Raw genomic sequence first — 11,894 nt, forward strand, 5'->3', positions numbered from 1 at the left:
GAGGAGAGATTGGTTTGTCCAGGCCTATATTCACTGCACATTAGAAGAATGGGAGGGGATTTGATTGAAATGTATAAAATTCTGCCATGAGTGGACAGACTAGATGCGTGGAGGTTGTTCTCCCTGGTTGAGAGTCTAGAACCAGGGGAAAATGTCTTCAGATATTGGTAGACGATTTAGGACTGAGGTGAGCAAAGATTTGGATACTTGGGGTAGCGAAGCTGTGAAATTCTCTGCTGCAGAGAGTTGTGAAGTCCAAGTCACTGAGTATATTAAAGAATGCAAAAGATAAAGTTTAGATTTTAAAAGAATTAATAAGTACAGGGAGAAAGCAGGAATATGGCACTGAGATGGAGGATAAGCCATGATCATATTAACTGGCAGGGTAGGTTTGAGGGCTGAATTGCCTATTGCTGAGCCTCATTTCTGTGTTTCAATAAAATTCTTGGGTGTTGACGGGGTAAATGCACAGAGATTGTTTTTGTTTATGGGAGAGTCAAGGACCAGAGGGCAAACTCTCGGAGTAAGTGGTCACCCATTTAAGACAGATATTAGGAGGAATTTCTTCTCTCTGAGGGTAGTGAATGACTGCAGAGGCCAGCTAGGTGGCGTTGTTAAGTATATTCAAGGCTGAGATAGACGGACTTTTAATCAGGGAGGGAATTAAGGGTTTTGGGGATAAGGCAGGAAAGTGGAATTGAGGATTATCAGATCAGTTGCGATCTCAATGAATGGCTGACTCAGTGGGCCGAAAAGCCTACTTCTATTCCTATGTGTTATAGCAAAGCTGGAACTCCAATTTCTGCAAATATTCAGCAATCTGATGTCTCTTGGCACCAAACAATTGTTGCGTATTATTGCTGATGTAATAGTTGTGCCCCTGTACTGAAAGTAAATAACCAATTCAAAATAAGTAACAGGAAAGATCACAGGAGCAGGGCTGTGTCTTTCCTGATGTTTGGGTAGCAGCTGGCTGCATGGGACCTCAGTTGTCATTGTGACCTTGCTGCCCCTGACTGCTCCCTGCTGGCCCAAGTCAGAAATGCGTGCATAGTTGCTTTGCCAGTTAAATATTTTGATCAGGACTCATCTGAGTCGGTTCCTTTTTTGTTCATTCACTCAGGAGACATGGGGTCACTAGCTGGCCAGCACTTATTACCCGTTCCTAGTTGCCTCTTGGGCACCGGAAACCCCTTGAATAGTAATAAAAGCCATAACAAGGCTGGCAGAGTAGAAACCGAACTGATAAAGGTAGCTTGCTCTTGTCCTCACTGATTTGTACAGCAGAGACTCTACGTTGATATTTTATTGAGCGCAGAATCTGCTCATTTCCCACTTCTACTAACTTTTTGAACACGGCCCACGCTAGATTATCTTGTTTTTGCTTGTTCAGCTGCTCAGATCATCTCCAGCAGTCTCTGGTCACTCATTCATTCCATTCACTGAAAGTTGGCCAACAACACATGAACTAGTCCCTTGCCATGCCTCACTATTTCTATATTATCTTCACAGCAGGACAGCAGATGTTGGAGACTAAGCATTGAAAAATTGTGTTTTTTTTTTGTCAGTGTTTACCTCCAGCGCCCTGTGCTCATAAAACAAGCGATTGAACAATTCCATTCCATAAATGGTTTTATCCTCCTGCTCCTCTCCCCATTTCTGGCATCACCCATGATTCATTGAGTTATATTGTTGCCCCTGAATCAGATGGTCGTGGGTTCAGTTCCCCTCGAATCATTTGAGCACACTATCTGGGCTGACACTACCATGTAGTACTGACAGAATGCTGTACTGTCAGAGGCGCTGTCTTTTGAAAAAGATGTTAAACCTGTTCCAGCTCTCTCATGAGCTTACTGAATTTTCCACCCCACAAAAGAGGAGTAAGGAATTCTGACTCCTGCCAACATTTATACCCCTGCCAATATCTCAACAACAGATGAGCTTGCCACGTATTTCATTTCTGATTCTGCAAACTTGCTGAGTGCAAATTGGCTGTGTTTTGTTTTGGACTTTAAGACAGTGACTACACTTCAAGAGAATTTAATTAACTGTGAACCACTGCAGAATATTCTGAAAGACACTAAATGAAGAAGTCTTGTTTTTGAAGTTGCCAGATGAAGAGCTGATGGGGGAAGTGCAGTGAGAAGAGAAATAGCCAACACACACCAAAAAGCCAATGACTGATGATGAAGTAGTGATCAAAGAGAACTGGTGGCTTTAATAGATTTGACAATCAACATTGCCAGTCACTGCTCAGAGCCAAATAACACGGCAAAGCAAATGTGGATCTAAGTGGCCAACAGAGTAGAAGACTGGTGTGGCCACGTTCTGAGTATCATATCCACCCTCGTTACCCAGACACATGCGGGATCACGGGTTGTTGAAATAAAAGACCAGTCTTTTACTTATATGTTTTAAAGTCTGATTTAAAAATATTTTCCCTTGCTCTTCTGCATTGCAGAAGCAATGGAGGAAGGCCTATCCCAGCATTAATTGAACAGCAGAAGCCCTGCCACAGTGTTAATTTTGAATGGGGGATGCTGAACTGGAGAGGAATACAATTTCCTGGCTCTTCACTCCAATTCTGCACCCCTCACCCCCCCAGTCCCCTGAATACCGGAGCTTTGGCAGATCTGCAGACTACAGCTGGATGTCAGCTTTTTCTTGTCCCCTTGAGGTTGATGCTCTGAGGCTGTTTCAGTTGTGTTGAAATCGGTTGTAGTTGCCATAGAGTGGAACTGAATATATGAGCACAGTGCTGTCTGTGAATCTCTCTTGGCCCTGTAGTTCTGCATCCTATTTACAGACAGAGACACATCTGTCAAGCATTTGATATGGTTGTCAAAATGAATCGCAAACGTTGTGGTTTTTTGCCAATACCCTCTTCTCTCTGCCTCTCCACTTTGGTAGGAACTGATATTTTGCGGGCGTACCATTCCATGAGGTTTAGATATTGAAACACCTTCTGACATCCCAAAGTCTGTCCACCATCTGCAAGGCACAAGTCAGGAGTGTGATGGATTACTCCCCAGATGCCTGGATGAGTGCAGCCCCAACAACACTCAAGAAGCCTTAGCCCCTCTCCAGGTCACAGCAGTCCAACTAACTGGCACCGTCAACCTTCACTCACTCTGTCACTGACTCACTGTGATGGCAGTATGTGCCATCTACAGGAAGCAGTGCAATAACTCACAAAAGCTCCTCTGACAGCACCTTGCAAACCCGTGACCTCTACCAGCTGGAAGGGCAAGGGCAGCAGATGCATGGAGCATCATCACATGCAACCTTCCCCCTAAGTGATACTTGGAACTATATCGCTGTTTTCTGTCAAGTACCTTGGGTTGTCTTCCAACGTCAAAAGAGCTTTTCAAATAAAAACCACTTCAGACTAGTGCCACTGGCTAAGGCTGCTGAAGGCGGAGCAAGTGTTTTTACGTTGCTGTTCCAATTTTGGGAGAGCGTCTGTGTATGAGCTTCCACTAAATCGTTCTCCACATTGATATTTTTGCACCACTGTTTATATTTGTTGTTCCCCACCAGGGCCCAGGAGAGGTGGGTGAATGTCAGGGAACAGTAAACTGGGCCTGGGGCTCTGGGGATGGGCCCACTGTGCTCATCAGCTGGATGTGGGAAGGTGCTATTCTCAGGGCAGGGTCGCTGTACTTGGGTCAGGAGGCAAAGCCAGGCCCCTGGCCAGGAGAGCACTGGAGCCTGTGATTTCTGACTCTCGTCCACGTCTGTATCCATGGCAGCAGTAAGCTTGTCTTTTGCAGTGCCATATAAATGTTGGATAATGGAACATTGTGTAATCAGATGCAGCAAGTCAAGGCTGACTGCTTCTAAAATCCACACCTGATTCTGGCCACGGATGGTTTTGCAACCAAACTTCGCCGTGATGTCCCTCTGTTTGTATTTTTATGATAAATTATAACGGGATTTGGACTGCTCATTACATTTCCTGTCCTTGCTGATGGCTCAGTTCTGCAGCAATGCAACTGTTGTCAAAAACCTCTGTAATAGTGACGGAGTACCATCCAAACCTGGCATCTCTCTTCTCTTCCAAGATGGCAGCAGAGTAAGACTCCCGAGTCAGACCTCTTCTGCTCCGTCCATTTTGTTTCTTTACTTCTATCTCTCTTCGTGTTTTTTTTTTAACCTCCTGTCCTCGGGCGGCATCAGTAATGTCCTGGGGTGAAAGCCGAAGTGGACCCCCCGGCCTAGGCGCGGACTCAGACTCCCGGCCTCAGCGTGGACTTGGACCCCCAGCCTCGGCGTGGACGCGGACTCGGACCCTCGGCACGGACTCGGACCCCCGGCCTCGGCACGGACTCGGACCCTCGGCGCAGACTCGGACCCCCCAGCCTCGGCGCGGACTCGGACCTCCGGCCTCAGCGTGGACGCGGACCCCCCGGCCTCGACGCGGACCCCCAGGCCTCGGCGTGGACGCGGACCCCCAGCCTCGGCGCAGACTCGGACCCCCGGCCTCGGCGCGGACTCGGAACCGCAGCCTTGGCGCGGACTTGGACCTCCGGCCTTGGCGTGGGCGCAGACTCGGCCCCCCCCGGCCTCGGTGTGGACGCAGATCTCCGGCCTCGGCGCAGAAGCGGATTCCCGGCCTCGAGTTGAAGCGCGATGCAGGAAGCAGTTATTTTGAACTGTTCATTCTCTATTTTTCTAATTTATTGCTGGACTTTTTATTTCTTTATTTTTCTAACTTTTTTCCCCCCTAAAATTTGTACGTAAGTATCTGTTCCTCGGTAGCTTTGTATCTAATGTAGCACCGTAAGTGGCGACCTGTAAACTTTTCACTGTACTCGTGTGAGTACATGTGACAATGAAGCTAATTCTAATTCTGTACCACCTAGAACAGGAGTAACAGGCATACAGGAACACCACCAGCCTCCGGTTTTCCTCCAAACCGCTCACGCTGTTCCTTCACTGTCGCTAGGTCAAAATCCTGGAACTCCGTCCCTGAACAGAGTTGCGGGTCAACCCACAGCATATGGACTGCTGCCGTTCCATAAGGCAGCTCGCTACCACCTTCTCAAAGGGTAACTAAGGACGGGCATTAACTGTTAGCATTGCCCAGCAATGCCCAGATCCCCACGAGCAAGTTTAAATTGATGGAGATAGTGCAGTGGATCAAACTCTGACTTTAAGTTACTGAGACTGACTCAAATACTGTTCAAATTAAACAGGGGGCGTTTTCTCTGATGACACTGGTTGAATGCTGACTCAAAGCCAGCAACTGAGAGCTTGGCACGCTTTCGAGATGTACTTAAGAAATTTGAGCCCAGGTTTCCCACAATGTTTCTGTATGTTTGCGATGGGAATGTGGGGGGCGGAAAGACCAGCATGTGATGCAACATGAAGAGTGTTTGTTTTTGTTATTTCCAATCTGATTGTAATGACACAGGAAGGAAACAGGAACACAAATTAGGCTATTCGGCCCCTTCAGCTAAGACCATCAGAAATAGGAACAGGAGTAGGCCTTTCAGCCCCTCGAGACTGCTGTGCCATTCAATAGGATTATGGTTGATCCTACATTCCTCACATCCACCTTCCTGCTCTTTCCCATAACCCTCGATTCTCCTATTGATCCTGTTCCGCAATAGGATAAAATAGTGCCTGGTCTAACTGTGGACTTAACTCCACTTTCCCGCTGACACTGATACCCTTTAATTGCAGCATTACAATGTTGTCAGGGGCTCACCCTCTCTGCCCTCAGTCTATCCTCCTCTTTCTGTTAACATGCTGCTATATATGGTGACATTTTTGGCAAGAACATTGAGCTCCTGTCCTCATTCACCGACTCTGGCTCTCACTTGCCCACTGCATCGAGTTTCATTCTGGTGTTAAAATCCTTCAAGACTTTGTCTTCCTCATGGCAATATTTCCACCAACTCCACTCCCTTTTCCTGCGCCTCTCAAAGTCCCATTCCTCTAAGCCTGGCTTTTTATGCACTCCTCTTTCTCTCTTTCTCTCTCTCTCTCTTTTTCTCTTTCACTCTCTCTCTTTCTCTCTCTCTTTTTCTTTTTCCCTCTTTCTCTCTCTCTCTCTCCTTCTCTCCCTCTTTCTCTGTCTCACTCTTTCTCTGTCTCTCTCTTTTTCTCTTTCTCTCTTTCTCTGTCTCTCTCTTTTTTTCTCTCTTTTTCTCTCTCTCTTTCTCTTTCTCTTTCTCTCTCTTTATCTCTCTCTCTCGTTCTTTCTCTCTTTCTTTCTCTCTCTCTCTCTCTCTCTTTCTCTCTTTCTTTCTCTCTTTCTCTCTTTCTCTCTCTCTTTCTTGAGGTTGGTTGGCTCGCCAAGCTAGTTTGTTGTTTTGCAGACATGTCGTTACCGTAATTGGTAACATCCTCAGTGCAGCCTCTGATGAAGCGTCGGTGTGTTTTCCCACCTGGTTTTTGAACTCTGGGGTCCGTTGCAATGCTCCCTGCATCCCTGTTTATCACCAAGGCCTTCTTTGGGGTTGGGAAGTGGGGGGGTCATTGAACAAGCTTTTCTGTAACATCATTGTACAATTCTCGAATGTCTGTCAAACACCCTGCTTCCCCCATCTCCAGTATGTTTAATAAACAGAAGGGTTCAAAGAAACTGAGAAGAAAGAAGTTTGATTTTGTTTAGAATGAATTTCCTCCTTGCTCGTTGGCACAATTGATCTGGTGATGCGTCTTCAATTCCAGAAGATTTCTGTTGTGTTGGTCACTCCAACTTTGAAAGAGATGGGGAATTGGAGAATTAAATTAGTGAAAGGACGTACGATAATGTCACCATTCAGATGCTTGATGGTGCTTGAATGTTTAGGCACCCTGTCTCCCAGATGAGGCAAGTTTTGTCACTTCCTCGAGGCAACTTCTGTAGCAAATATTGCCCTCAAAGGACTGATTCAGGATGATAGCAGAGAACCTTCGCTTCATCTGTGACTTCTGTATAATACAAAGATGCCCTGAATTTGTACAGTTGTGGGCTAGGCCTGGGGCCTTCAATGGAAGTGTAGTGGGCAAGTGCAAATAAAGTCATGAAAATGTTCAGAAATAACCAACCTACTCTGCTCCAGAGCCCAACTTGGTGCATTTATGTCTGCCTTTCAGATGTGCAGAAGGTCCTTTGTTCCTGGTAAAGTGTAGCGCATGCTGCAGGAGCGAGAGTATGACTCTCGTCCTGACTCTGTGTCAGTTTCACAATACCGTGGGAACTGAAGCATGATTCAGAATGAATTGAAATGTCAAGTTAGAGAGTTCAGCTGCAAACCTGGCTCCTTCCCATCGGATGTGGCTGATCCTGCAGCTCGCCAACTCCCCTCCCCTCTTCTCCAAACAAGTATGAGCCTGCCCTCTTAGCTAATCCACACTGCTTTGAATTTCCCAGTTTTCCACTGCTGTCACTTGGTAGCTGGGCATACAAACATTGCAGCATCTTCCCATTTTAAAGATGGTATCAATTGAAGATTGTTCACGACATTGTGGGAGGATTGGTGTCAAGAGCTGACTGGTTCACTCGTGACCTTTAGGAAAGAAGCCCCTTTCCCTGGTCTGGTCTGGCCTGTATATTGCTTCCTGTCCTACACAACATCGCTGACACTGCACATCTCTGTCCAGTTCCCTTGCACACCACTCAGACAGTTTTTGAAGAATAATGTCGACAGCGGTGCTTCAAGACCATCACTACTCTCTCTGGGCTTTTGGGATTGGGCAATAAATGCTGGTCTTGCCAGCAATATCTACATCCTGAGAATGGGTTAAATATAGGTAGAAATATGTGAAAACAAAAAATGCTGGAAATCAATGAGGGCCAGGCGGCATCCACGGAGAGAGGGCAAGCTAGTGTTTCGAGCCTAGATTACTTTTCATTGGAACTGACCCTCTGTGATTTCCAGCATTTTTTTTTGTTTTCAGTATGCATTCCAGCATCCGCAATAATTTGCAGGTACAATTACAACGTTTAAAAGACAATTGGATGAGTTCGTGAATAGGAAAGGTTTGGAGGGATATGGGCCAAACACCGGCAGGTTTAGTTTGGGAACACGGTTGGTGTGGACCGTTTGGACTGAAGCTTTCATGTTTTCATGCTGTGTGACTCTATGTTCATGTAAAGATGTAGACCCCACACACTTAGACATCGCATCAGTCTTCAATTAACATGAAATTCCAAACAGATTTTCTGATTTATAATTCTGTTACAATATAGCTGCGTTGCTATTTACTCGATCCTCTGTAGGTTGCTGGGGAAGGTAAAGGCTGACACATGCTGAAAGTGAGTGTATGATTTCGGAGCAGAAGTAAGCTATTTTGAAAGTCTCCATTGAGTGAAAAGAGTCTCAGCTTACAACCTCACAAGAGTGTCAATCAACCCTATCCATTCATGCACTTCACCCCTCTTAACATTGTTTAAATAAACACACAAGTATTGAAAAGCTACATGAAAGAAAGAAAGAATAATCAAACAAACCTTGCACTCTCCAACATGTTGGGTCAGCAGAACGACAACAGTAGAAACAATGATGACCAGCAAAGAACTGAGATTTGTGAAGATTGATTATCTGAAGGTTGAGAAATGAAAAGTCCAATAGTGGGGAAGAGTAAATATTTAATTAGGTGCTGGAGAGAAAAATGAGCTATAAGTCAGGCATTTGGATCCAAAATGTGTAGGTAAACAAATGCAGGGAAATTAAGCTACCATTGTCAATGAGGTCACATGCGCGCTGAAGGTACTGACGTTTTGCGCTATGCAAATGGTAGAAAGGAGCCAAAAGTTGGGTAAAATTAGACTCCAAGTCAGAGGTTTGTTTTTGGAAATCAGAAACAATTTCATGACCAGGTGACTGGACCAGAGGCACTCTGATATGCAGGACATTGCATTTCTGAACTGAAAATTAATATTTATGTGTTAAAATGACTGTGGCTGGAGCCAAGACTTCCATTGACGGCTGTGGAACAGTGCCCCAGGATTCGCTGCGGCTAAATCCAACATTTGAAATGATGAGGTGCCATTTCTTCAACTGCTAAAATCACAGTTCAAAGCTATTGTTCACATCACCAGTTGAGTCTTGAAAGACAAATCTTCTGAGACAGCGAAGCAATTTCTTCAATGGTTGTATCTAATACCTGGTTCACTCAAGGAAACTAGTGAGAGTTCACTGAAATTGACTGGATTGTCGAGTGGATCAATGAGGATGTCAATATAATCATGGTTAATTTCACTTATTGGATTGGATGATTAATTGACTGCGACATTTTGTCTGCAGGATGGATGTGGTCTAACAAGTACTATTTAGTAACGATGACCTGATTGAACAGGCCTCTCCTCAGTGATGTTGGAACTAAGGACTCCCCTTTAAACAACACACAAAGTGCCCCGGGATACATCCTTAGCTTAATGGATGTTGAACATCACCAGTAACAAAGTCACAAGAGAATATTCAGGGTTCAAATATTCCCCTTTGTAAGATACAGTCATGGCTCCTCTGTGCTAACACACAAGAGTTTCACTGACTGTATTGACTCTTTAGGAATAAACTGATGAAGAGTCATCTAGACTCAAAACATTAGCTTGCTTTCTCTCCATGGATGCTGCCTGCTGACCCACTATGATTTCCAGCAATTTTTGTTTTCAGTAGGATTCACTCTTCCTTTCCCTCCTCCTGTCGTCTCTTATCTTGTCTATCTTTTCTGCCCATCTCTACCTCTCTCACTCTCTATCTCTTATAGTCACTGTTACTCTCTCTTATAACATTAGAATTAACTGGTTTGTAATTGCTCAGGGAACATCAGTGGCTTAGAGCCTGGAGGCAAATATCTACTTTCAAACCCAGACGATCATCTCTTCAACAATAAATGAGCTTATGTTGCTAGACAGACGTGTCTGACGAAACCAACAAAGTCAAATTCACCTCTTACAAAGTGTTTGCCATTTTGCAGATCCCAGAAGAAACTGGCTGAGGCTGAGCAGCTACTGCGCGACTCTGTTCGGTTTGGCCCCCAGTTTGCTGATGCCTACTCCAGCCTTGCAGCTCTGTTGGCCGAGCAGGTGAGTCTTGGTGCCATTGACGCAGTGAGCTTATTGATTAAACTTGGTTCTGATTTGTGGCAGAAATGTAGCCAGTTAAAGCCACATAGCTTACCAGCCCAAAGTACAGGTGAGCTTGCCCAGCCTGCTAGGACATGGGTTTCCTGAATGATCATCTGCAGTGCCTGTGCCCCCTTGCTCTGAACTTTGATCAATGAGCCTGCTGGATAGAGCTGACCACTGTGCTATTTCTGAACCATCACATGTAGAAATTTCAATGGTAACTTCAGAAGCACTCTTCTTACTGTTACAGAACAGACCAGACCTCCTCAAAATGTATTAAGAAGGTAGACTAGACCCTAACTTTTTCTTATTTTAATGGTAAATGTGAGCTGTTGTGTTCCAGATGCAATATGATTGATCAAACTACTTGATGTTAAGCACAACACAATTTATTCAAACACTGTAGTTAAAAAACAATAAAATGAGGAACTTGGAATAACCTAATTCTAGTAGACAACTTAACAGAACAACAGAGTGTTTTATTACTAAAAATCAATGTAGTAACATCCCATAAATGCACCCTTGTCAAAAGGCAAATTCAGAAAACAGATAGTTTCAAATGCAGTTCTCCAATCCAGGAGGAAAGAACATTTAAAAGACAATTCTGTGAGAGAGGGAACTCCAGCTTTCAGCTGTAGCAAAGAGAGATGTGGCACCTTTTTACAACCCCAGCAGCTCCAACCCTGCTGAGACCCCAGCATCAACTGCTGAAAAATAAACTGAGAAAAAACCCTGGTTCTACCGGATCTCAACCGCACCCAATCAGGCTGCTTCTATTGTTCCGATTTTTAAAAAAAAACACACAAGGCTTCACAAGTTGTTTATCTTCTCATAGACTGCTCGCTACCTGTACCCCAATCTCTGTCTACAAAATAACAGCTCAAAACACACCTCTTAAAGCCACAGTACTGTCACAGTACTTTCTCTCCGTTCCCAACAACCACTTTTCACATTCTGCCTGGGGGAAACAATGGGTTTCTGAATACTTTGCATTTATATTCTAAGATTCTAATATTCTAAGAATTTGGCACCACAATTCATGAAACAGAAGGCAATTTCTTCTGCACAGTTTTGCCACTGCTTTTCCTGACATCATACATCCTTCCCTCAATTCTGTTTGCTACAATCTATTTCTGTATAAAACCAAATCAAGAGAAACTTTTCTCAAGTTTCTAGAGGCTCTTGGTGTTATTGTGGAAGCGACAGCATTTATATTTGAAGATAGATCCCAGAAAGATCAGCCATTCAGATACCAGTGAATGGGTTTCCCTTTGCTCAATCATTTACAGAAAAGTCAATATGTTATCTAGTTAGATAATGACAGAATTGAAGGTGTTTGCCTTACCTGGAAGGCAATTCAATATTCTGGCCAATCTGTGATACTCCAGCAGCAGAAATTACAGAAAGCGGTTTGTGTAAGTTGTTGCAGTTTTGCACTTTTATTTATCATAGAATCCTTACCGCATGGAAGCAGGCCATTCAGCACCTTGAGTTGACACCAACCCTCCAAAAAGCATCCAACCCAGATCCAGCCCCCCTACCCTGTACATCCCATGGCTAACCCACCTAGCTTGCACATCCTTGGACACTATGGGGTAATTTAGCATGGCCAATCCACCTAACCTGCACATCTTTGGATTGTGGAAGGAAACCAGAGCACCCGGAGGAAACCCACACAGACACGCGAGAATGTGCAAACACAGACAGTCGCCTGATGGTGGAATCGAACCCAGGCTCCTGGTGCTGTGAGGCAGCAGTGCTAACCACTGAGCCACCGTGCCGCCCAGATCTCTTTCTCGGATCAATATCCATGTGGCAGAAGCCAGGA

The 11,894-nt window shown here is 44.8% G+C and overlaps 1 protein-coding gene across 1 annotated transcript in view; it reads left to right on the forward strand.

Annotated features, from left to right (window-relative positions):
- The window catches only part of tmtc1 (transmembrane O-mannosyltransferase targeting cadherins 1), a 176,534-nt gene that overhangs the window by 152,728 nt on the left and 11,912 nt on the right, over positions 1-11,894 (forward strand). Inside the window, exon 11 of the mRNA XM_048607814.1 lies at positions 9,916-10,024. Within this exon, the coding sequence (XP_048463771.1) occupies positions 9,916-10,024 (109 nt within the window). The remainder of the gene's footprint in view (positions 1-9,915; positions 10,025-11,894) is intronic.

This window comes from Rhincodon typus, chromosome 18, assembly GCF_021869965.1.
Source record: "Rhincodon typus isolate 14 chromosome 18, sRhiTyp1.1, whole genome shotgun sequence".
Taxonomy (NCBI): Eukaryota; Metazoa; Chordata; class Chondrichthyes; order Orectolobiformes; family Rhincodontidae; genus Rhincodon; species Rhincodon typus.